Source organism: Octopus sinensis, linkage group LG25, assembly GCF_006345805.1.
Source record: "Octopus sinensis linkage group LG25, ASM634580v1, whole genome shotgun sequence".
Lineage (NCBI taxonomy): Eukaryota > Metazoa > Mollusca > Cephalopoda > Octopoda > Octopodidae > Octopus > Octopus sinensis.
The window spans coordinates 2,295,083-2,321,600 of record NC_043021.1 but is presented as its reverse complement, the minus strand read 5'-3'; the positions used below and the strand labels follow the sequence as shown (position 1 = coordinate 2,321,600).

The 26,518-nt window shown below is 41.2% G+C and overlaps 1 protein-coding gene across 1 annotated transcript in view; it reads right to left on the bottom strand.

Annotated features, from left to right (window-relative positions):
• Positions 1-26,518, bottom strand: part of LOC115224373 (phosphatidylinositol 3,4,5-trisphosphate 3-phosphatase and dual-specificity protein phosphatase PTEN) — a 134,016-nt gene that overhangs the window by 10,263 nt on the left and 97,235 nt on the right. Inside the window, exon 3 of the mRNA XM_029795256.2 lies at positions 7,450-7,494. Within this exon, the coding sequence (XP_029651116.1) occupies positions 7,450-7,494 (45 nt within the window). The remainder of the gene's footprint in view (positions 1-7,449; positions 7,495-26,518) is intronic.

Sequence of the window (26,518 nt, the reverse complement as noted above, 5' to 3'; positions counted from 1 at the left end):
TTAATGAATTTAATAACCAATCTTTGTTACAATTAACCCATTATCATTCGGATTATTCTGTCAAAAGTAATGCTCATTCATTCACATTCATGGATTAATCATAGATAATCATGGATTATCTTGTAGCTTTAAAATTTCAATGATGTAATTATTTTTAGAATGACATTTAAGGTTAAGTGTGAGAGACCAGATCTGGTCTGTTTGAACATAAAACAGGTAGACTATTTGGGCTGGATATGGCTGGATTAACTCTTTAGCATTCAGATTACTCTGTCAAATGTAAAGACCGATAGATTAAGTACTAGGCTTACAAAAGAATAAGTCCTGGGGCTGATTTGTTTGACTAAAGGTGGTGCTCTAACATGGCCGCAGTCAAATGACTGAAACAAGTAACAGAATAAAAGAAAAAATATGTTGAACTTGTAACACCTTTCTTCCACCTCTTATTAGCTTTGAGATTTCATTGATGTGATTGTTTATTTTTACAATGACATTGTAGGGTAGGTATGAGAGGCCAGATGTGGTTGGTTTTTAACTTAAAACAGGCAGAATATTTTCACATGAGACATGGCCGGCTTTAAATGCTGAAGGGTTTGAGGTGGTATTTAGGACACAAATCAACAGGGAATTTTGATGGAAGGCTCTCATTTCGATCTCTTTCAAATGGAAACGTTTGCATCCAAAAACTACAGGTAATCTCAGACAGGTTGGTCACAAAAGGGTTAAAACCCTCTGAACATGAAAGCAAATGGATACGTTCCAAATTTTATTACTTTTAACTGGGAAGCAGTTTTACCCCACAGCTTTGAAAAAAACCCCAGAAAACTTCTTATGCTCCGAGAAGCAGAGACACCCTCAGCAACTGTTTTTACAGAAGACATCCCCCACCCCCCGAGAATGTGTCATTAAAATTACAGTCAACAAAAATAGTAAATAATATCTTATGCACTTGAGAAATGGGGCCTGAGATTAAGGGACCGCAAATGAATAAAATTATAAAATCAAACAAGACCATTGTGTCAGAGTTTGTGTATATTGTGTGTGTGTGTGTATACGAATCTATTGTGTATGTGTGTGTGTTTTAATCTGTTGTGTATGTGTGTGTATACTAATGTATTGTGTACGTGTGTGTGTGCACATAGTGATCTATTGGGTGTATGTATGTTTTGTAAAGAAATACCAAGTGTGTGTATACAAGACTATAGTGTGTGCATGCATGTGTGTATTTGTGTGTGTGTGTGTGTGTGTGTGTATATATATATATATATATATATATACTGAACTCTAGCATGTGTGTATACTGAACATTGTGTGTGTGTGTATATACCGGACATATATGCATATGTGTGTATCTGTGTGTGTGTGTGCATATACTGGACTATGGCTTTGTGTGTGTGTGTGTGTGTGTGTGTCTGATGATTCATTGCGTTGCTATTTAGCCTCTTACTTTGTGTGATTCTTCAGGTGACAAAGATTCTCCTCACCTGAGGCACATCGTTTTCTCTGAGAAGCTATGAGTATCAAATGTAATTGGTTTATTATCATTAAACAACAAACAAATGATGTCGTATGCGTGTGTGTGTGTGTGTGTGTGTGTGTGTCAGGTAGTTGTAGCCTTATGTGTTTATGCATGTGTGTGTGTGTATGTGCACAAATTTTTGTGTGTACATGTACGTGTGTGTATCTTTTTTGTGGTTTACACATGTATGTACACGTATGTATGTATATGCATATCTATATCTATCTATATATATATATATATATACACACACACACACATCTGTGTAATGTGTGTGTATATGTGTATTTTCTGACTGACAAATGTGCTTGTTTATACACACACATACACAAAGAAAACTACACATATACACAGAAATACACACATACAAAAAAAGTACCAACGTATATACACAAACACACACACAAAAAACAAAAATACACACACATGTGTGAGCCTGAGTGGTAAGAAGTCTGCTTCCCAACCACATGGTTCCAGGTTCAGTCCCAGGACACCCTGAATCCTTGTGAGCGGATTTGGCAGAGAGAAACAGAGAGAAAGCCTCCATGTGCATGTGTGTGTCTGTCTGTTTCCTTCACATCACATGGCAGCTGTAAACAAGAGTCACTGTCGTGCAAGCAGTGTCTGTTTCCAATATTCCCCAAAAACCATGTCTGGCCATGAGGAAATAAATATAAACCTTTACTTGGAAACGGGTGAAGGTTGGTGACAGGAAGAGCATTCTGAAAGTAGAAAATCTGCCTCCACAAACTCTTCCCAACCCATGCAAGCATGGAAAAGTGGACGTTAAACGATGCTTTTGCATCGTATATACACATATTTTGTAATGCATACCCAAACTGTATATTATATCTTTAATATATCTAATTTTGTTATTAACAGTTATCGCCAAGCTAATATGGCAGTCCTTAAATATATGACTAAAGCTGCCACTGATTAGCTCCAAGAGGCCATCGCCTCTAGCTAGCTATATGACACACAAGCCTGTGTCCATTATAACCTTTGAACAGGGGAGTTCAGCCGCTTCCCCTCGCTGGTCAGGCATTTGCAGACAGGTTTCAGGGTATTTGCCATGTTAGCTTGGCGATAACTATTAATATCCAGTACCGCTGCCATAGTCTCTTTTAGAGAGACTTAGAAATAATAATATTTGTTTATCTGCATAATTGCCTCTACATCTGCTCAACTTGATCCCTCTTATAGCCATTCTTTATCCAGTGGAATCGGTCCCCTGTAAAGACATCAGAGCCTAAGTTTGAATCACCTGAGCACTAAGGGTCTTCTATAAGGAGAATCTCTGGATCTCATCTGTTGACTACACACACACAACACAAATTCACAAAGTAGATACAAACATATAGACAGACACACACACACACATAATATATACACGTTTACATACATGTGTACACAACAGAAACACACACAAGGAGAATACAAACATATATATATATATACACTGCCCCAGCATGGCCACAGCTCAAGAGCTGAAACTGGAAAACAAACATAAATATCTACACAATGCATGGAAAAATACACACACAAGAAGTGATACAAACGTACATACACACACACACATACAAATATACACACATGTATACACAACACAGAAATACATCCATACAAAACAAAGAAAATGTACAGATATATAAAACACACACACAATTACATTTTGTAGAAACAAGAGACAGTTAGGTTTTGGGCATGAAACGATCGTAGTGGTTTTACTTTTTATCTTATATTAAACTTTTTAATATTTTTTGATAGTTATATATATATTTAATAAAAAAAAATTATTTTTATTTTTATGTTTTAGTTTGTTTTTCACTGTTTGATTTGCCTAATAGTGGTTTTATCTCTAATTTAATTGATATTCTACTGTGAAATTAGATTTAATCCTAAATCTAATTTTTCCCTGTAAGTTTGGATTTACTCCCTAATATTATTATTATATATATATAGATAGACACACATGTTCATACATAAGCATGTTTGTGAGTACATACATAAACACACACATACAATATACAAATATATATATATATATATACATATATAAACAAGCACAGATATATACACACTGTACACACCTGAGAGGACAAGGAACCTGTTGATATGACGAAATAAAAGAAAAAATGGCATTAATAAAGAACTATAAAAGTTTCTGACAAAGACAACAACAACATCAAAAACAGAGTGAATTGTGGCAGGGAAGCGAAACCCCTCCCTCTCCTGCTTCCCTCCCAAAACCTCAGCCTGTTTGAATCCCTGCCCGTGTTTTACCTTCACCTGGATGTTTATCAATAAAGGGATCAACTTGCCTTGTGGCTATGATGGGGCACTCACAATCACAAGCTAATGGGGTTTCATTCCTAAGCTGATGGGGCATGTTGTGTTCTTGAGCATAAACACTTCATTTCACATCGCTCCGCTCCACTCAGCTGTGACGACCTGGTGTCATGTCCAGGTGATGTTGGTCTTATACGTCTTAGGACTGCCCACCTGGCCAACAGCATATATCAACATCTGATAGTCTGGCCAATACAATATTTTATATATGTGTGTGTGTATAGTGAAGGTGCATTGCTCAGTGGTTAGAGCACCAGGCTCACAATCATGAAGCAGTGAGTTCAATTCCCAGACCAAGTTGTGTTGTGTTCTTGAGCAAGACACTATTTCATATTGCTCCAATTCACTCAGCTGTAGAAATGAGTTGCGATGTCACTGGTGCCAAGCTGTATTGGCCCCTTTGCCTTTCCCTTGGATAACATCAATGGCGTGGAGTGGAGGAGGCTGGTATGCATGGGCGACTGCTGGTCTTCCATAAACAACCTTGCCTGGACTTGTGCTTTGGAAAGGAACTTTCTAGGTGCAATCCCATGGTCATTCATGACCGAAGGGAGTCTTCACCCTATACATACATACATACACACACACACACACGAGGGTGAGTCAAAAAGTAATGCCATTTTGTTTTAGGACAGGCATAATTACCAACAAAGGAACATGTATCATACATCAAAATGAAGCCGGTCCTCTGTGGATCACATCCCTACTTCTCAACATAGTCATCATTTCTCTCAATAGCAATGTCTCACCTTCGAATGAGACCATGCATCCCTGCCCCATAAAATTCTGTTGACTGTTCTTTGAGCCACTTCTTCACTACAGTTTTCACTTTCTCGTCACTGGAATAATGTTTGCCTCTCAAACCCTCTTTCATGGGGCCAAAGAGATGATAGTCTGAAGGCGCTAAATCTGGTGAGTGTGGAGGTAGTGAAGAAGTGGCTCAAAGAACGTCAACAGACTTTTACGGGGCCGGGATACATGCTCTCATTCGAAGGTGGAACATTGCTATTGAGAGAAACTGTGACAATGTTGAGAAGTAGGGATGTGATCCACAGAAGACTGGCTTCATTTTGATGTATGACATATGTTCCTGTGTTGGTAATTACACCTGTCCTAAACAAAACGCCATTACTTTTTGACTCACCCTCGTGTGTGTGTGTATATATATATTTCAGGTGTAGATGTATGTTTAAGAAGTCGATTTACAACAAAGTTCTGGATACCACTCAACTGGGACCTTCAGGTACGTCTTTTTTTTTTATATCAGCCACAGGATTTTCCAATGTCTTGGGAGGGAATTTTTTTGGGGGGTGGGGGACTACGCGGAAGCCTATCATTTGTGTGTGCGTGTGTCCTGAGGGTGGGTGGAACATCATATAGTCAATAAAACAATGCTCCACTGAGTTATGTACCTAAGATGGCTTTAGCTCGTGGATAAATAGAGATTGATAAAATAAGTTCTAAATGTAATGAAACTGAGGAAAAATTGCTGAAGTAAATCGTGGGCAGTGCTCCAGCATAGCCACAGCCAGTGAAAACAATAAAAGACTTGATATATATATATATATATACACACACATATATATATACATACATACACATATATATATACATATATACAACATATACACACACATATATACACATATACACACATATATATACACACATATATATATACATACATACATACATACATATATACATACATACATATATATATATATATACACACACACCACACACACACAGGTAGTGTGTGTGTGTTGTAGTAGTAGTAGTAGTGTATGATGGAACTTGACATTTACAAACAAATGGAATCAAGAAGTTCTGATATTTAAACTGTTTCCTGGGAAATTAATATTTTCTTTTATGTTCCTCTTTCTATGCCAAGATGGATGTGGTGTCTTTCATTAGATCCTGCTTAGGTCTTTTTTTAAATTTTTTTTTTACCAGTTATAAAAGGAGAGAGAGTTCTCATTTTCCTTTCACAAACCGGTCGACAACGAAAGATCTGCAGCAAATAACGAGTCAAATAGAGTTACGTCCCTTCTCACTCTCGGTGACAAAAGATGGAGTGACTACTAAGGCTACCCACATGGACAGGTGTGGATGAGGTGGGGGCCGGGGGTGTCCCTAATTTCATTTCTCTCTGTTTTTTTAATGCTTAGATAAGATTAAGTAGCACCTCAGATCTTTTCTGCAAGTCTCTAAAATTGGTTGGGTTGAAGGGGGAAGAACCAGAGACCCCCCCCACCCACCCACATAAAATACAAAGCTGACCTTAGTATGATTTGAACTCGGGACCTCAACAGCCAGAATAATTCTCAGCACTTTTAACAACTTTAAATATATATGAGAGGCACAGACACAGCTGTGTGGTTCAGAAGTTTACTTCTCAACCACAAGATTCCGAGACAAGGAATTTCTCATCACAAGATATATATATATGGAAGCACATGGCCTAGTGGTTAGAGCAGCAGACTCACAGTCGAGGGATCGCGGGTTCGAATCTCAGACCGGATGATATGTGTGTTTATCAGCGAAACACCTAATCTCCAGCAGAAGGCTCTTTCCTCTCTCGCTCTTTCCTCCTGCATCTTGCAGCTCGCCTGTCCCGTCCAGGTGGGGAACCTATACACCAAAGATTGCTCTGGGGTCGATGTAATCGACTTAATCCGTTTGTCTGTCCTTGTTTGACCCCTCTATGTTTAGCCCCTTGTGGGCAATAAAGAAATAAGACATGGTCAGTTTGAACATCAAACGACCAGAATATTTGGGCCAGACATGGCCAGTTTGACTCTTCAGCATTCAGATTAACTCTGTCCAATGTAATTCTTATTTATTCACTTGGTTTTCAATTAATCATGCATTATCTCATAGATGTGAGATTTTGACAATGTGACCGTCTAATTTTACAATGATGTTGTAGGGTAGATGTGATAGGCCTGATCTGTCCCTCTGTACATAAAGCAGGTAAAATATTAGGGCACAGACAACTTTTTTTCAATGAATGGGTCACATAAAACATGATTGATCATCAAGTGGATTGCACGGCTAAAAAAATTCAAGGTAATTTTTCATTCAAGTGCACCATTCAGAAATTCCCTGCATGCAGGCCACATTTTGCCCACGACTGCTCAAAATAAAGCAGGTTTACTTCACCTGCTAGAAATAGCAGCCAAAAATCCTTCAAGCCACATCCCACCATCTCAGAAAAGGACACATTTGAAAATTTGAAAATATGGTCTAGCATTATTGTCTCGAGATAGAAAAATATAAGCTGGTCAAGGCTGGAATGCCCTTGATCATAGATCTAATTGATCAGGGCCAACAACAACATCTTGCTTGGTTTGCAGTGCTGAATCTAAAGAGAGCTGCCTTTGAAAGTCTAGCAGCCTATCCAGGAGGGAGATGTATTTTTCATTGACTTAATGCTCGAGAAACCAGATGTGAAAGCCTGGAAAGGATTAGTGCCGTGGATTTATTGAAACAGAAACTGACAAGAGCAAAAAAGGAAAGAAAGAAAGAAATTAGCTTCACAACAAAGAAGAGAAGGAGGAAAGCGAGTGAATACTTACAGATTGTAGATTTTGTAATGGTCCTTGTGTTTCATATCAAAAAATCTGAAAAAGACAAAAGCACAGAGATATAACATCACCACAGAGCTAGAGAGAGGGAGAGACAGAGAAAGGCTAGAGAGAGAGAGAGTGTGACGGAATGGGAGAATTATGTCATGAGGCTAACACACTTGAAACTGTCAGATATGTAAACACTTAAAAGCAAAGACTTCAGTTGTTGTAAACAAGAAGGGAAAGAAAGAAAGAAAGAAAGAAAGCACTTGATAATGAATGATGCTCATACACAGCTTTGCTTTATTATATACACACACACACACACACACACCTATATACATACATACATACATACATACATACATACATACGTACATATATGTGAGAGATTTAACTCTTTAGCATTCAAATTGCTCTGTCGACTGTAATACGTATTATCTGCGTTGGTTTGAATTAATCCTGGATTATCTCATAGCTTTGAGGCTTCAATGATGTGATTGCTTATCTTTAGAATGACATTGTAGGGTAGGTGTGAGAGGTTGGATCTGGCCAGTTGGAACCTAAGACAAAGTAGAATATTTGGGTTGGATTTCGCCCGGTTTAAAGGTTAATGGGCTGATGAACTGTCGTGAGTGTCAGAGGTTCTCGAGCAGGGGCCAAATAGGATTTCCTTGCTAAAATTTATCTGCAAGAAATTGGTTAGGCTTCAACAAAACACAAAACACTTTATTTTTCTTTTTATACAATTTCGAATATTATACTTATAAAAAATATAATGGTGCAGGAGTGACTGTGTGGTAAGTAGCTTGCCTACCAACCACATGGTTCCGGGTTCAGTCCCATTGCGTGGCAACTTGGGCAAGTGTCTTCTACTATAGCCTCGGGCCGACCAAAGCCTTGTGAGTGGATTTGGTAGAAGGAAACTGAAAGAAGCTTGTCGTATATATGTATATATATATATGTGTGTGTTTGTCCCCCTAGCATTGCTTGACAACCGATGCTGGTGTATTTATGTCCCCGTTACTTAGCGGTTCGGCAAAAGAGACCGATAGAATAAGTACTGGGCTTACAAAGAATAAGTCCCGAGTCGAGTAGCTTGATTAAAGGCGGTGCTCCAGCATGGCCGCAGTTAAATGACTGAAACAAGTAAAAGAGTAAGAGTAATGGGATATTTTTTTAAAGCACCAAATGGCTATGGAGGTCCAGTAGAGCAGTGCTTTTCAACCTTTTTGGTAGAGCGGAACCCCAAGGAAACATTCCACTGGCTCGAGGAACCCCTGTGCAATAATTTAATAGTCTTATGCACACATATCTGCACAGTAAAATTCGAAATTACTGCCGATTTTAGCAGTTTTGTAACTTCTTGCGGAACCCCTGGACTGTACTGGCGGAACCCTGGTTGAAAACCACTGCAGTAGAGTAAAGTAAGAATGAAAGGGGTCCATAGGTAAAAAATGGTTAGGGACCCCTGGTCTATATAAACCCTCGTAGATCAGAGCAATGAGAATCTATATCATTCTAAGTGTTCTTGCCTCGCTGTCTGTTTTGTCCGTGTGTTACACTTATGGCAAGGGAGATAATAACTCAAATGAAGAACTACATATGAAGGGGGCAGAAGGGGAGAGAGAGAGAGAGGGGGGGAGTCCCTAATATTCTAAGTCTGTGTGTTCAAATTGTAGGCATGGTCGAAATGTGAAGGTTTATACATTTATTCAGTAAAAGATATATCAAGGGACAGTTAAGTTCAATTGAAATAAATTTAGTCAGCAAATAGCTGTGGCTGTTACACCTTTATCCTTTCCACACCTAAGGCTTCATTTGTTTATTTTTTTCTTCTTCTTCCTTTTGTTATTTGGTTTAAATGCTTATCGATATTCTGAGAGTAGACAGATACAGAAATGAATGCAAGTATGATAGCTAATTAGCTAGATAGGTATGTAGGTGAGTCAACAAACATATCAACAGATATGCAGATAGAGAGGTACGTTAATAGATATACAAGTAGATATGTAGCTGAATTGAACTGAAAAGAAATGAAAATAATCTCAATTGGTAAATGACTTTGACGGAGCCTTTTGGAAGTTGGTCAATAAAAAGTTGTTTTTTTTGATATATATATATATATATATATACACACACTCACACCCATCCACATATTACAGATGCACACACACACACATCAAAGTCACTATCCCCTATCCACACACACACTCACAGACACAAACGCATGTGCACCTTTGTTTTAGGATCACCAGTACTTTATTATCTCCCCTTCTTCCAAGTTCTCCTGTCCAACTACCTTTTCCAACCAGTCACTATGGTGACGTAGGCTTGAAACGTAAAAGACTTTCTCACCTTCCCAAGCATCAAACCAAGACACCTGCTTGTTGTTTATACACCTGTCTTTGTCTTTTGTTTTACTGCAGATTTCAACTATATACGTACATATATACTCTTTTTCACTTTTAATTGTTTCAGTCATGTGACTGTGGTCATGCACTGCCTTTTGATATATATATATATATATATATACATATAAACACACACATGTATACATATATACGACAGGCTTCTTTCAGTTTCTGTCTACCAAATCCACTCGCAAGGCTTTGGTTGGCCCAAGGCTATAGTAGAAGGCACTTGCCTAAGGTGTCACACAGTGGGAATGAACCCGGAACCATGTGGTTGGTAAGCAAGCTACTTACCACACAACCACTCCTGCGCCTATACACAGCTGCTCCTATATTATATATATATACATATATATTATATATATATATATATATATATATACATATATATACATACATACATATACATACATATACATATATATATACACATATATACATACACATACATACACACAAATAAGTTTTATTTGAATTCATCTTTTATGTGTTTTCAACTATAAATGTCATTCTATCCGTCACATTTTAAAAGAAGGAAAACAAGCAACACCTTCTCAGTTCATTTCGATTACATTTCGAAGTAGAGTTTTAATTAAGTGGCAGGATTTCAAAAGAGTCTTTTGGGGGAAATTTCTTGCTTGTGCTCAACATAATAACAGATTGTTTTAAAATACACTGATTTACACTGTGAAATGTCCACAGGTTCTGCTACAAGAGTATAATTATAAAGTATAAAGTGGATTATGAATGCATGTACTGTATATGCTGTATACAGTGACCTAACACAAAAAGTGCATACATACATATATACATACAATACTGCTTTTCATAAACTGATTAAGGACTACACATACACGTGTGTGTGTGGGTGTGTTTCCTTGATTGGCAGAAGATATAAATATTGCCAAGGAAGCCAAAACACTGGCGCTTTTTAAATGAAGTTTCTTGTGATATTTACTCTGTAGTGAGTTACATACACTCCCTTGTCATGAGATTGTGTTGAATGATAAAATTGGCTGATTGGAAATTTGTAATCAATGAAGGCACGGTTCACAAAATGTGACATAAAAAAAGAACTCCTAAGTTTTGAAAGAAGGGACCTCAGGGAGCACAGCATTCAGATTACAAAAATTATACGCCCCACCCCGATCACATTACCACTACAACACTGGATGTCCACAACCTAAGAAACACCTTTGTTTACAAAAACAAAACAGAAAAGGTAAGAAAATACTAAGGATTTTGTTAACTGAAGAAAACAAATGCTTCAGTGAATGGATAAAAGTGTAAGCAAGTAAGGTGGAACAGGTGTTGGGTAAAGAAACTGAAGGGAGAAATATAAACCCTCCAGTGATGCTGCTCTAGTCCAGTGCCCCACACCCTTTTCCCACTTGTGGTACACTTATATTCTTTTAAAAATTTGGCAGCACACCTGAATTAAAAATATAACGAAAAGTGTAGGGGAAAAAAATTATATTCAGGTTACACTGCGGCACACCTAGCATTGTCTTGTGGCACACCAGAGTGCCACAGAATACCAGTTGTGGGGCACCACTGGTCTGCAACAATGCATGACCAACAACAACATTAACAAAAGATAGAAATGGTAAAATATGAGAGTAATGTGTTAAAAGTTTCTCGGGAAGAACAGACCAATCACTCCGCCTATCAACAAATATAAAAGCAATTGAATGTATATCACGAAAGGACCCCTTCTATCTTAGTCAAGGGCAAAATGCAACCCGCAAGATTTTCTGAGTGACACATCTTACAAAAAATTACCAAGAATTTTAGGTGCAGGAATGGCTGTGTGGTAAGTAGCTTGCTTACCAACCACATGGTTCTGGGTTCATTCCCATTGCGTGGCACCTTGGGCAAGTGTCTTCTACTATAGCCTCGGGCTGACCAAAGCCTTGTGAGTGGATTTGGTAGACGGAAACTGAAAGGAGCCCATCATATATATGTACGTGTGTCTGTGTTTGTTCCCCCCCCAACATCGCTTGACAACCGATACTGGTGTGTTTACGTCCCCCGTAACTTAGCAGTTCGGCAAAAGAGACCGATAGAATAAGTACTAGGCTTACAAAGAATAAGTCCTGGGGTTGATTTGCTCGACTAAAGGTGGTGCTCCAGAATGGCCGCAGTCAAATGACTGAAACAAGTAAAAGAGTAAAGCAACACATTAGGGAGGTAACAGAGTAACTGAAACCCACAAAACCACTGGTGCTGATCCAATACCGGCCAAAAATACTGGTGGAACTGGCCTGGTACCGATTTCACTTTTGTATAATTCATGGCTTATTTCCAAAACCAGTAAAAAACGACCTCTGTGATAGCACAAAGAGGGAATCCAGAAGTGATCTATTAAAATACCAAACTATATCATTACTGGAACCAGTAGTCCATAATCTGCAAAGCTACCTGTTGAAAAATCAACCCATTTTCAGATAAAAATTTGGCCTCTGACCAAATCATAGAATAGTAAACCTTCTTACTGAACTTTCTCCAGACAAGACGTGAAATAATTAACTGGACATATGTCAATAAGTATTTGTCGTGGCCCTGAATGTAGAAGGGGAGAAATTTGCTGGAGTCTAGGGGAATGGAATAGGCAACAAAAAAGCTGAAAATCCAGGGAGATATCCAGGCGGACAAGTGGATGTGATCATCTAGTGGTTAGGACTCCATGTTGTGGCCGTGGTAACACAGGTTCGAATCCTGGTCACGACAGTCCACCATTACCTTTTCTTTAGGTGTAGGAGTGGCTGTGTGGTAAGTAGGTTGCTTACAAACCACATGGTTCCGGGTTCAGTCCCACTGCATGGCGCCTTGGGCAAGTGTCTTCTACTATAGCCTCGGGCTGACCAAAGCCTTGTGAGTGGATTCGGTAGATGGAAACTGAAAGAAGCCCGTCGTATATATGCATATATTTATGTATATGTGTGTGTGTGTGTGTGTTTGTGCGTCTGTTTTTGTCCCCCAACATCGCTTGACAACTGATGCTGGTGTGTTTACGTCCCGTAACTTAGCGGTTCAGCAAAAAGGGCTGATAGAATAAGTACTAGGTTCCAAAGTATAAATCCTGGGGTCGATTTGCTTGACTAAAGGGGGTGCTCCAGCATGGCCACAGTCACATGACTGAAACAAGTAAACGAGTAAAATAAAGGAAAGACATATGTAAGGAACTGCTATGGTGGCTACATAACTACCTTAGCAAGGAGATCCATTGATCTCTCTCTACAAGGTGAATCTTCCGATCCATTTATCAATATATCTGTTGTTCTATAACAATCGATACTTTAGCTCCTTCCATTTTCCATTTTCTAAACTGATCGAGTCAGCAGCTGTACCATCAGCCACACAGTTCTTCACCAATAATAAAATCCTCAGGTGAAAGTGATGCTGTGACTGGCAGCTCATACACTGAACTGACATGTAAAAAGCACCAACCGATTGTGGCTGTTTGCCAGCCTCGCCTGCCACCTGTGCCGGTGGCACGTAAGGAGCACTCACTACACTCACAGAGTGGTTGGCGTTAGGAAGGGCATCCAGCTGTAGAAACACTGCCAAATCAGACTGGAGCCTGGTGCAGCCTCCATGGCTTACCAGACCCCGGTCGAACCATCCAACCCATGCTAGCATGGAAAACGAACGTTAAACGATGATGATGATAATGGTGATGATGAAGCCAAGGTGGACAATTAGCTAAAAGATAACATCTAAGCTGCTGCCGTGCAAAACAAGAATGGATTTTATCAAGAAGAAATCCGTCAAACATTGAATTTCACTTTAGGAACTGAACAATGGCTTTAGAAAATAAACTTGGATATTCTGGATGGCAAATCAACTTCAACAGAATCATCCAAAACAGATTGGCAGAGAGGTTCAACACTTTCGCATTCAGATTATTCTGCAAAATGTAAGGCTTATTTAGTCACCATTTTGAATTCATCATTGCTTATTTTTGGAATGATATTGTAGGTTAGGTATGAGAGGCTAGATCTGGCCAGTTTTAGCATAAAACAGGTACAAGATTTCAACCATGTATGGCTGGATTAAAGGGTATCAAAGAATAGCACGGCCGAAGGGTAGCACATCAGGGAAGTATTCCTCATATTAAATGCAGTGGGTCCTTGCATAAGGGGGTGGGGTTAGAAAATCTTTGATCATTTGAGATTATACAAGCAATCATTAGACAAAATCACCTAGGATGCTCAAATTACAGAAAAAAACCCCCCAGGAAACCTACAACCAAGAAGATAATTCTAATACCTGTTGGCTAAAAAGACCAGAACTGTCCTCACTTATAACAGAAGTCCCCAAATGTTTTTGGCCCATAGATTCATTTCATGGATGACAATGTTTCCATGGACCAGGGGAAATCCCACACATAATAATGCATATACAAAGGGTAAACACCCCCTTGAGTCACGAATGGATAGCACCCAGAAATTACCCCTCCAGAAAAGATTGTTTATGGAAGACTAGCAGTTCCCCATGCTGCCAATGTTGTCAAAGACAAAGGGTCCGATACAGCTTGGCACCAGTGACGACATTGCAACTCATTTCTACAGCGGAGTGAACTGGAGCAATGCGAAATAAATAAAGTGCCTTGCTCAAGAGCACAACACACAGCCCGGTCCAGGAATCGAACTCACAACCTCATGATTGTAAACCTGATGCCCTAACCACTAGAAAGAGCCATTTATTTGGTATTTTACAAGTGAAACCCTAAGAAAGGAGCCGAGGAGAGGAGAGAGAGAGTGGAGTGGAGTGGGGAGATGAGGGGGTGTTACAAGGAATGGTTGGCCAGTTGGGAGGAGACATCTGAAGTAGAGGGGTGGGTGGGTAGGTGAACGGTCTCTTCCACCACCACCACCACCACCACCACCATAACCAGCATCTATTCTTTTATATTAAATTTAATTGAAGACATCACTAAGAAAAAGAAAAAAAAAACAACAATATCAGAGCAGGAATTGGAAGAATCTAGAAGAAAAGAAGGGGGGGGTAACGAAGGGGAAGGTTGGGGGTAAGTAGAGAAGTACAGCTACTTTCTTTCTCCTCCTCCTACTCCCTACACCCATCACTCCAATGATTAAAAGACCTTTACACCTCCACCCCCCACCCACCCACACTAAATAGTTTCACATAGTTTTAACAAGGCATCGACATGATGACGATGATGATACTGGGAGGGGGTGGGGTGATAATGGTGAGGATGTTGGTAATGGTGGTGGTGGTGGTGGTGATAATGGTAGAGGTGGTGCTGATGATGGCAATGATGATAATGGTAGAGGTAGAGATGGTGATTGTGGTGGCAATTGTGATAATGGGGGTTGTGATGGTGGTGGTGGTGGAGGTGGTGATGCTGTAATGTTGAGGAATTTCAAACTGACAAGGAAGAGGAGGGAGAAGAAACATAACAGTTCAGTTACAAAGATTACAAGGGGGGAGGGGGGAGGTTAGGGTGTACTGTCAAGTGTACTCAATACTCGACACCCCCTCTAACCCCACCACACAGGAACCAGAAGGTGAATGACTGGAGAAAGGGTTACTCACAGTAAGGGTATAGCCCCACTATGTTAAAAAGAGTGAAAGAAAAAAAGGGAGGGTCTATCAGGGTGGGGTGGGGAAGGTTGTAAATGTGGTGGTGGTCATGGCAGTGATGGAGATGTTGTTGTTCTTTAGTTACTGGTCAACCTTTATTGAGCAGATCTACACTCAAAGATATTCCAGTTGACCCTAATGCCCACCCACCCCCGTTCTTTTAGGGTTGTCCCAAACCACATTCTATTCCCCATTATGCTCCTTCCTATCCACTTTTCCATGCTTGCATAAAAGTTCCTACAGCCCGGTGATGCCCTTCCTGTCACCAACCTTCACTTGTAAGGTAATATTTCCCCATGACCAGACATGTTTTTCATGGAAGGCTGAAAATGAATGATCTCGCTTGTATAACGGTGATGCTTGTTTACAACCAAGAAGTTTATGGTGACGAAGCACCATCATACGACATAGTCAAGCACTGGCATCACCAGTTCCAATGTGGTCGGACATCAGTGGAAACTGCTCCTATTCCTGGACGATCACATTCTGCCATTGATGTTGACACAATCCAAAAAGTGGAGGCCACCATTTTGGAGGATTGCCGTGTAACTATTTGGCAAAAGTAAAACACAAGTTGATTCACAAAAAAATTTATATTTATAGAGAGAAGATGACCAAGTGCCACCAGGAAGATGCATGAGGGCCACAGCTCTCAACTGCTGCTTAAACCCTTTTGCATTTAAACTGGCCTGATCCAGCCTCTCACACCTATTCTACAATGTCATTCTATAAATAATCACATCAAAATCCTGATGCTTTGAGACAATGCAGGATTAATTCAAAATAATGTGAATAAGTGAGCTTTACATTTGTCAGCAATCTGAATGCTAAAGGGTTAACCCTTGTTCTCTTTGCATGAATGCAACCCCCACCCTCCATCAGGGTTTTGGGGTAGTTTTATGAACTGCATAGCAACCTCACTAGTTAGTGCTGGTAATGTGAAAAAGAAAAAAGCACTCAGTACACACTGTAAAATGGTTGGCACATTAGGAAGAGCATCCTGCCTTAGGGACCATGTCGAAATAGACACTGGAGCACCATGTCATCCTTAGACCCAAAGGGTCCTGCCAAACCATCCGACTCATGTCAGTATGGAACAATTTTATGAACTATCAGTCTGAAGGGTGTCTGCATTATATAGATATGTATTCTTCTTATGCACCCTTTTCAAGCCTAGCCAGGCTCGTGGGCCCGGTTTCTGTGGCGTATGTGTACCCGCTCCCCACAGCTGGACGGGACACCAGTCCATCGCAGCATTACTCAAGAAACAGGAAGAAAGAGTGAGAGAAAGTTGGGGCGAAAGAGTACAACAGGGGTCACCATCACCCCCTGCCAGAACCTCGTGGGGCTTTAGGTGTTTTTGCTCAATAAACACACACAACGCCCAGTCTGGAGATCGAAACCGCAATCCTCCGACTGCGAGTCCGCTACCCTAACCGCTGGCCCATTGCGCTTCCACATAGATATGTATCACACATGTAATAATGGTTATATTATAAATTAAGCACTTTTATTGTGATTTCTTATGTGTGTGATCCCCAGGTACGTTTGTGGAGCAAGAGCAAGGAAATTGGGGGTCGCTGTGATAAATGACTCGGGTGTGTGGGTACGTAGAGAAGCCGGAATGTGTGTTGGAAGTAGCAACGGTAATAGCGATAATGTAATAATCTTTATTTTAGTTAGCGGCAGTGAGGTGTCGGTGGTGGTGGAGGTGTCGGTGGTGGTGGAGGTGACGGTGGTGGTGGAGGTGGCGGTGGTGGTGGAGGTGGCGGTGGTGGTGGAGGTGACGGTGGTGGTGGAGGTGGCGGTGGTGGTGGCTGCGAAATAGCAAATGTGAAAGTTGCAGGTGAGAAAGAGGAAAACGATGGGAAAGAGAGAGAGAGAGAGAAGAGCAAGGTGCAGGCGGCGGCAAACAATGTGCAGCAGGAGAGGGTGGAACGGGTGACAAGTGGACAGGTGAGGAGGGGCTGCTGCTGCCGCCGGGAGAGGGTTACAAGAGGAAGAGGTGAACAAAAGAAAGGCTGACAGGTGGACAGAGAAAGCTGGGGTGGACGGGTGGGGTAGAGGGGGAAGGACAAATGTGTGCGTGTGAGGGGGGGAACAAGAGAACAAGGGTGGATGGAAAAAGGGAGAGAGGGGTGGTGGGTGAGCAAAAGAAACATTCTTCGCCACCACCACCACCGTTGCCTACCCGCAGCGCCCCCACCCCCTTCCCCATCACCGACGAAATGAAAGTGAAGTGGAGGAAGGGGGGAGGGTGAGTGAGTGAATGAGAAAGAGAATCGGTGAGTAAGAGTGAGAGGTGATGACAGAGTGAAGAGGAAGCGGAAAGAAAAAACAACAAAAACACAAACAAAAAAAAAGACAATGAAAGACAAGAGTTGAAGGAGGAGGAGGAGGAGGAGGACGAAGATAGAGAAGCTATGTAAGGTGATAGTGGCGGTGGTAGGGATGACAAATGAATGGAGGAGGAGGAGGAAAGAAAGAGAGAGAGAGTGTGAGAGAGAATGATAGAGTGAGCATGTGTGAAAGAGAGAGAGAGAGAGAGCGTGTACAGCAGAAAGAGAGAGAGAGAGAGAGAGCGTGTGAGAGAGAGAATGATAGAGTGAGCGTGTGTGAAAGAGAGAGAGAGAGAGCGAGAGAAGGAAGAAGGGTAACGACTCCATTTTTTCCAGTTGAACAATTAGGTTTTTAGGTTAGTAATATATTTTCACGTTAACAGGGGTGGCAGGAGGAGGAGGGGGAGGAGGGGTGGTGGTAGGAGAACAGTCATCTCCGCTCACACCACAACCACCACCACTAGAGTGAGTCGCTCCACCTGCTAGAAATACCAGTCAAATCTCTCTCAAATCGCACCCCCAACTGTCGTTCACAAACAAGCAAATATACGATACGAGGTTCTCTGCAAAAAAAAAGGGGACCTCATCCTCCCCCCCGAGCCGTCTTAAGGCAGGGGCGCAGCTGCAGCTTGCCCCGAGGGCCCAATTCGGATCTACCTAATACTGTAGCTTACTGTCCTTATGAATAAATGCTATGCATTGATTTGGCCGGGGTCCTTTGTGGTCTGTGTTTGCTGTGGTTAGCTGTCAAATACCTTAAGGCCCACCACTGCAATGATCCACCCGGTGGCCACACGGACCAAGAGGCCCGAGTCTGTTCTATGTGTATGTTCGTAGGTTGCTTGTTAGTAAGTAAATACTACAGGGTTCGAGTGTACGGATTTGCCTGGAGGCCTAAAATGCTGTTAAGACACAGCACTGAAGAAAAATGAAAAAGAAAAAAGATGGGATGATCACGGCAGGAATGCGTTTAATCACAGATCTGCCTCTATGAAGTAGATATGGAGACCTACTAGAAATAGCAGCCAAAGATCCGCGTCTTGCAGAAATCAAATCAAATAAAACATTGGATAGTGTAGAATAGCGTGTATTATGCATTAATAAAATACGAGGTGATGGTCATGGCTGGAACTCATTCGACTGCTGAATTAGAGTTAACTTACGGTTGAACATCACAACCACCGCAAACTAACGAGGGAGCCTCTACGTGGCCGTTCGACCTGCCCGAAACAGCAACCAAATCTTCCTCAAATCCTGCACCGTCTCTTTGAAAAGGAGGGACATGCTGGACAGTCCTAGACGAGGTAGGCAAGCCTGGAACACCGCTGCTCATGAGACTGATTCTACTCGAACAAAGATGGCCTAGGGTTAAACATCAAACCAGCAGTGAGAGAGAGAGAGAGAGACGAGAGTGAGAGAGAATAAAAGAGGAGTGACAGTGGTGAGTGAATGAGGGTGAGTGTGACATGGCAGAGAAGTGATGGTGGAAGAAGGAGAGGAGATGGGAGCCAAGCGGTAGCGACGTGGTGGTGTTAGAGGGGGAGAAGGCGGAGTGAGTAGAGAGTAATAAAAGAGGTGAGAGTGAGTGAAGTGTCAGCGACGTAGCAGTGAGTGGGAGCGGTGGCGGCGTTAAAAGATAGTGGCGGTGGTGGGAAAGAGAGAGAGGAATAAGTGTGAAATGCCAGCGATGTGTGGTGGTGGTAAGAGGTAGAAATTGAAAGAGAGGAAGGAGTGAATGTAAAGTAGTGGTGGTGATGGTGGGTCGTCGATATCGTCGTCGAGGTGAAAAAAAAGAGAGAGAAGGGAAGAAGAAAGTGTGAGCGTTAAGTGGTAACGATGTTGTGGTGGTGGTGGTGGTGATGAAAAAAGTAGAGAGAAAGAGAGGAGCGAATGAGTGAAAAGAGAGTAAAGTGGTAGTGGTGAGGTGGGGGATGGGTAAAAGGTCGAGAGGGAAAGCAAGGAAGGAGTAAAGGAGGAAGAGAGAAAAAAAGAAAGGAGAGGGAGCAAGAAAGGTGTGAGGGAGGGAGAGAAAGAGAAGGAGTGAGGGAGGGAGAGAAAGAGAAGGAGTGAGGGAGGGAGAGAAAGCAAAGAAGGAGTGAGGGAGGGAGGGAGTAAGTGTGAAGTGGCAGCGATGTGGTGGTGGTGGAGAGAGGAAGGAGAGTTGTGTGTATGACATAATGAGAACAATCTTAACTGCCATTATTGTTATTGTTGTTGTTATTGTTATTTGTCTGACTCAATGTGGCCCCCTATTGTAATAAGATCACAGCCAGCATGGTACCTACTACCATCATCCAGCATTATTACTATTACTACTACTGCTGCTGCTGCTGCTCCAACAACCACATGTATACACGATCACCACCATTATTCAGATACAACCACATGTAGACAAGTATCACACACACACACCACATCTACAATGTGTGTGTGTGTATGTATGTATGTATGTATGTATGTATGTATGTATGTATGTATACACACACACCATTAACACAATGGCATATAAACAGTCCACATTATCTCTTCGCATACACACACATATATAAACAGAGACAAGAGACTTAAGAATGATTATACGAAGAACTCAATACGTTTGAAAATTTCTTTTTTGTTTTAAATCTTTTACTTGTTTCAGTCACTGGACTGCGGCCACGCTGGAGCACCACCTTGAAGGGGGTTTTCTTTTTTTTCTTTAAAAATTATTATTTTGAGACAAACGAATCGATTCAAGTACTAATTTTTTTTTTTTAAAGCTTGGCAACTTGTGTTCTATCGGTTGTTTTTGCCGAACCGCTAAATTACGAGGACGTAGACAAACAAACCAGCACCGGTTTTCAAGTGGCGGCATTGGTGGTGGTGGTGGGGGACAAACGCATACGCAAAGACACAATTTCCATCAACACCAAACCCACTTAAGGATTTGGTCAGCCTGGGGCTACAGTTATAAGACACCCGCCTAAGGACCGAACCCGAAGTCTTCTGGTTGGGAAGCAAACTTCTTACCACAGCTAGACAATGCATGTCTGCGTGTGTATGTATGTATATATACACCAAATATTCTTTTAGGTCTGCTATGAAGCCTTCACAAGACTAAAAAGAGACAGAAAAAAAGGAAAATGCCCCTTGCGTCTGAAAACAATGGAAATATTTTTTAAAACATTTCGTTTAATTTTTCCCCCATTTTAGTTGTTTTTCATGCTTTACTCCAAGTTGAAAAAGCCACAAAGACTGAAACCGGCACCAAAATGTTCCTCATAATAAAATCATTTTCGCATTTTCTACCTTGTCTTGTTTTTCATATATATATATATATATATATATATATGTATATAGGAAAATAAGACAAGGTACAAAATGCTAAAATAATAAATATATTACTCTTTTACTTGTTTCAGTCATTTGACTGCGGCCATGCTGGAGCACCGCCTTTAGTTGAGCAAATCGACCCCAGGACTTATTCTTTGTAAGCCCAGTACTTATTCTATCGGCCTCTTTTGCCGAACCGCTAAGTGACGGGGACGTAAACACACCAGCATCGGTTGTCAAGCAATGCTAGGGGGACAAACACAGACTCACAAACACACATATATATATATATATATATATATATATACGACAGGCTTCTTTCAGTTTCCGTCTACCAAATCCACTCACAAGGCATTGGTCGGCCTGGAGCTATAGCAAAAGACACTTGCCCAAGATGCCACGCAGTGGGACTGAACCCGGAACCATGTGGTTGGTTAGCAAGCTACTTACCACACAGCCACTCCTGCGCCTATATATATATACATACACGGACAGAGAGAGACTTTATAGGAATACTAAGAACAAGTTATAACCAAGTCACAGAAGGAAAAACTCAATCCATTTTAAACTGTAGATCGTGCTTCTATTCTTTTCCTTGTTTCAGCCATTTGACTGCGGCCATTTTGGAGCACCACCTTAAAGAGTTTTGTTTTTTTAGTCAAAGAAATCGACCTCAGGACTTATTCTTTGTAAACCAAGTACTTAATCTCATTTTGCCGAACTGCTAAGTTACAGGAATGTAAACACACCAACATCGGTTGTCAAACGATGGTGGGATGGGGGTGTGTGGAAAAAACACACACAAACATAAATACACACATACAAGTATCTGATGGGCTTCTTTCAGTTTCCCGTCTACCATATCCACTCACAAAGCTTTGATCGCCCGAGGCTACAGCAGAAAACACTTGCCCAAGGTGCCATGCAGTGCGACTGAACCCAGAACCATGTGGTTGGGAAGCAAGCTTCTTACCACACAGCCACGCCTGCGCCTATTATGTTTATTTTCCATTTTGACTACGAGCTTTCTTTCCTCAGGGGCAGTTATTAATAATGGTTAGATAGATTTCTATATCTTATACAGAGCAGAGGCAGCCGACCATCGGGCCGTGGATCATTTGGTACTGGGCTGCACAGAAAGAATAAATTTTCATATTTTGTTAACTCTCACACTATGTAAAGTGTTTTTGCATTATATATCTATCGATTAAAACTTAATCTATTATGTTTGTAATATATGTGTATTATTGCCTTTATATGAAATAAATTATACATCATGCACTCGTGTTTTGTTATGCCTGTGAACCCCCGGTCCCTGGAAAATTGTCAAGCGTGAAACTGGCCTGTGGTGCAAGGAAGGTTCCTATACCCACTATTCTATAAGATTGAGGGAAATATGTAATGTAAGGCTTTACCGTTCTTCACTACCCCCATGGTCAATGATAAGGATTTCCCGAAAAGAACCTCTAGATCAGTGGTTCTCAACTAGGTTCCATCTAAGATTGGAAGGTGGGGGGGTCTACACAAAAAAGTGAATTGGAGGTCCACAATGGTATTTTTAAAAAACACCCCGAAAAAAAAATTTGCTTTTGATGTATGTATTGAAAGAAATAGGTTTCTTTCTCTGGTGTTTTACATAATTCAACCTACACAAGTTAATATCATCATCATCGTTTAACGTCCGCTTTCCATGCTAGCATGGGTTGGACGGTTCAACTGGGGTCTGTGAAGCCAGAAGGCTGCACCAGATGTGAAAAACAAAATAGGAATTTAGAAAGAAGTTTCTATAAAACTAGTTTTTAAACATCGACCGGTTATAGGGGTCCACTAGAATAGAATAATAATTATTGGGGTCCACAGGTAAAAAAAAAAGAAAGATAAATGGTTGAAAACCCCTAGTCTAGGTGGTTGCGTGACTTACAAGAAGTTACAACCAAATCTCCCTCAAATAACTAACTATAGTCTTTAAAAAAAGGAAGGATAATGTGGATAGGGTAAATGTAGAATATAAAAAATACGATGCAATCATGGCAGAAACAATTTTTGTTGTGGTGGTGGTGGTGGTGTGTGTGTGGGAATGTCTGTTCTATCAGATCTCAAATAGATGGCGCCACAACCCGACTGCTACTCAATTTTACTGACCCTTGAATTATATCGAAAGCTAAGTCAATCTCCGCAGGAGAGGAACTCAAAGAAACGTGTCTTAAATACGGCAAGATCTCTCTGACGTTCCAATTCTGTTATCTACCATTCCACACTGGCACAAGGTCTCATTCAGTGTATAGGACTGTGCATGTACAAGGGCCGCTTAGCTTGCTAAAAATACCAGTCAAATTTCCCTCAAACTAAAAACTACACCAGCTTCAAGACGATGTAATCCCTGGAGTTTGTTGTCGTTCTCTGGTTCAAAATGCACCCCCACTGTCAAGGAGTCAAACTTGTCTGTTAATCAATCACACCAGAACCCTTAACGGAATGAAATAAATGGTTGCGCAGATAGATACTATAGTCTTGGGCTGACCAAAGCCTTGTGAGTGGATTTGGTAGACGGAAACTGAAAGAAGCCCTTCGTGTGTGTGTATATATATATATATTATATATATATATATATATAAATATATATATGTTTGTGTGTCTGTGTTTGCCCTGCCCCAGCCCATACATCCCCGTAACTTAGCGGTTTGGTAAAAGAGACCGATAGAATAAGTACTAGGCTTACAAAGAATAAGTCCTGGGGTCGATTTGCTTGACTAAAGGCAGTGCTCCAGCATGGCCACAGTCAAATGACTGAAACAAGTAAAAGAGTAATCACATCATTGAAATTTCGAAGCTATGAGATTAAGCAGGATTAATACAAAACAATACAAACAAACAAACATTTGATCCGAGACGAAATACTTTGAAATCTGGAGGGTTGGTCTCAGGCAGGATCGGTGAAAAGTTGGCCAAAGGCTTAACATTGTTAGTTCCTCCACTTGTGTTAAGTGCCGATCCAGATTACAGTGAAACAGGAAACGACGATCCGTTTAGAAGAGCCTGAAACACAGGGTAACACGGATCTTTATACAAAGTGTTCCGGACTGGTTGACCAATCAAGTGCTCGCTGGTGGGTTAGACCTGGTTTTAAATAACGAATGCTACACGGTCAAGTCAATCAACCTGCTAGACATAGCAGCCTGAATGCCTTCAAAATCACTTCCCATTGTCTTTTCCATTCCCTCCTTATTCAAGGCCCTAAAAAGACAACATGGTGGTTGGGTCCAGTGCCGCTGTGTGGCACCTTTGGTGTCTTCTACTATAGTCTCAGATGGACTAAAGCCTTCTGGGTGGAATTAGTAGACAGAAATTGAAAGAAGCTCATGTGGTAGAAAGCTTGCTCCAGCCCCACTGCCCAGCACCTTGGGCAAGTGTCTTCTATAGCCTCAGGCCAACCAAAGCCTTATGAGTGGGTTTGGTAGACAGAAACTGAAAGACCATTGTGTGTGTATATATATATATATATATATATATATATAAAAAAAAGACTCCGCCGGTTACGACGACGAGGGTCCCAGCTGATACGATCAACGGAACAGCTTGCTCGTGAAATTAACGTGCAAATGGCTGAGCATTCCACAGACACGTGTACCCTTAACGTAGTTCTCGGGGATAATCAGCGTGACACAGAGAGTGACAAGGCTGACCCTTTGAAATACAAGTACAACTCATTTTTGCCAGCTGAGTGGACTGGAGCAACGTGAAATAAAGTGTCTTGCTCAAGGACACAACGCGTCGCCGGGAATCGAACTCACAACCTTACGATCATGAGCCGAATGCCCTAACCACTAAGCCACGCGCCCTCACATATATATATATATGTATATATGTCTTTGTGTTTGTCTCCTGCCACCACTTGACAACTGGGGTTGGTGTGTTTACCTCCCCATAATTTAGTGGTTCAGCAAAAGAGATTGATAGAATAAGTACCAGGCTTAAAAAAATAAGTCCCGGGGTTGATTTATTTGACTAAAAACCCTTCAAGGTGGTGCTCCAGCATGGCCACAGTCAAATGACTGAGACAAGAACAAAAGAATATATATATACATACACACACACACACACATGTATGTGTGTGCTTGACAACCGGTGTTTTGTTTTTCCTGTCCCCGTAACTTAGTGGCTCAACAAAAAGAGACCAATAGAATAAGCACCAGGCTGGGTCGATTTGTCCAACTGAACCTTTCAAGAGGTTTTCTTCCTGGATCTTTATGAAATTCTAGGCTGGATTTCTACAGGGAGCATCTGTTTATAAATTAAGGGTAGTAATATTCAAAAGTAAAGGTCTGGAGTTCAATTCCAACTCAAGACCAGGCATTGAGTTGTCAGAAAAATTCTGCTTTCTTCATAACCCCGATTTGTTTTAGTCCTTTCCAAAATTATTTGAACTAAAACAAATATTTTTATCGTAGGGCAGGCATGGGTGTGTGGTAAGCAGTTTACTTCCCAACCACATGGATCCAGGTTCAGTTCACTGCATGGTAGCTTGGGGCAAGTGTCTTCTGCAAAAGACCCATGGCTTACCAAAGCCTTGCAAATGGATTTAGTAGACAGAAACTGAAAGAAGCCTATTGTGTGTTTGTGTGTGCATGCGCATGTGCTTGCAAATGTGGTTGTGTGTGAGTGTGTATGAATGTGTGCATCCGTGCAAATGTGTGTGTGTGTGTGTGTGTGTTTTACTGACCCCTTGCCTTTGCATTGTGTGATAGTTGGAAACGCTTGTAGTGTCCTTCAATCTCTATCTTTTGTGGAAACAGATAAGCGTTGGCGACAGGAAGGGCATCGGGCTGTAGAAAATCTGCCTCAACAAAATTCCACCCGACCCAAGTGAGTTTGGAAAAGTGGACACGAAAATGATGACGATGAGACAATCTAAAAATGACAGATTGGTCCGTCATCTGTTCTAACATTTATCCTGCTTCCTGCAAGATCCCCCAATTTATATATGTTGCAGTGACTGTGTCATGGTACCCGACATGGAAAGGTTACCAACCCCAAGGTCTCACTGTCCCACCACCACCACAAAGAAACTGACAGTTGAAGCAGGAATCTGAACTCAGAATGTCAAGAATACAAGAGCGGATCTGTATGCATGAATGAGTGAGAGTGTGTGTGTGCAGGCGTGCACATCAGTGAATAAGTGTATGCACATCTGTGTGTGTGTATACACATCAAGTGAATGTGTGTGTCTGTATGTACATTAGTGAATGTGTGTGTGTGTGCACATCAGTGTGTGAATGCATATCTGTGTATGTGTGTGTGTCTGTATGCACATTGGTGAATGAGTGTGTGTGAATGAGGGTGAATGAGTGTGTGTGAATGAGGGTGAATGACAGAATAAGTGAGAGTGCAAATGAATGAATGGAGGAG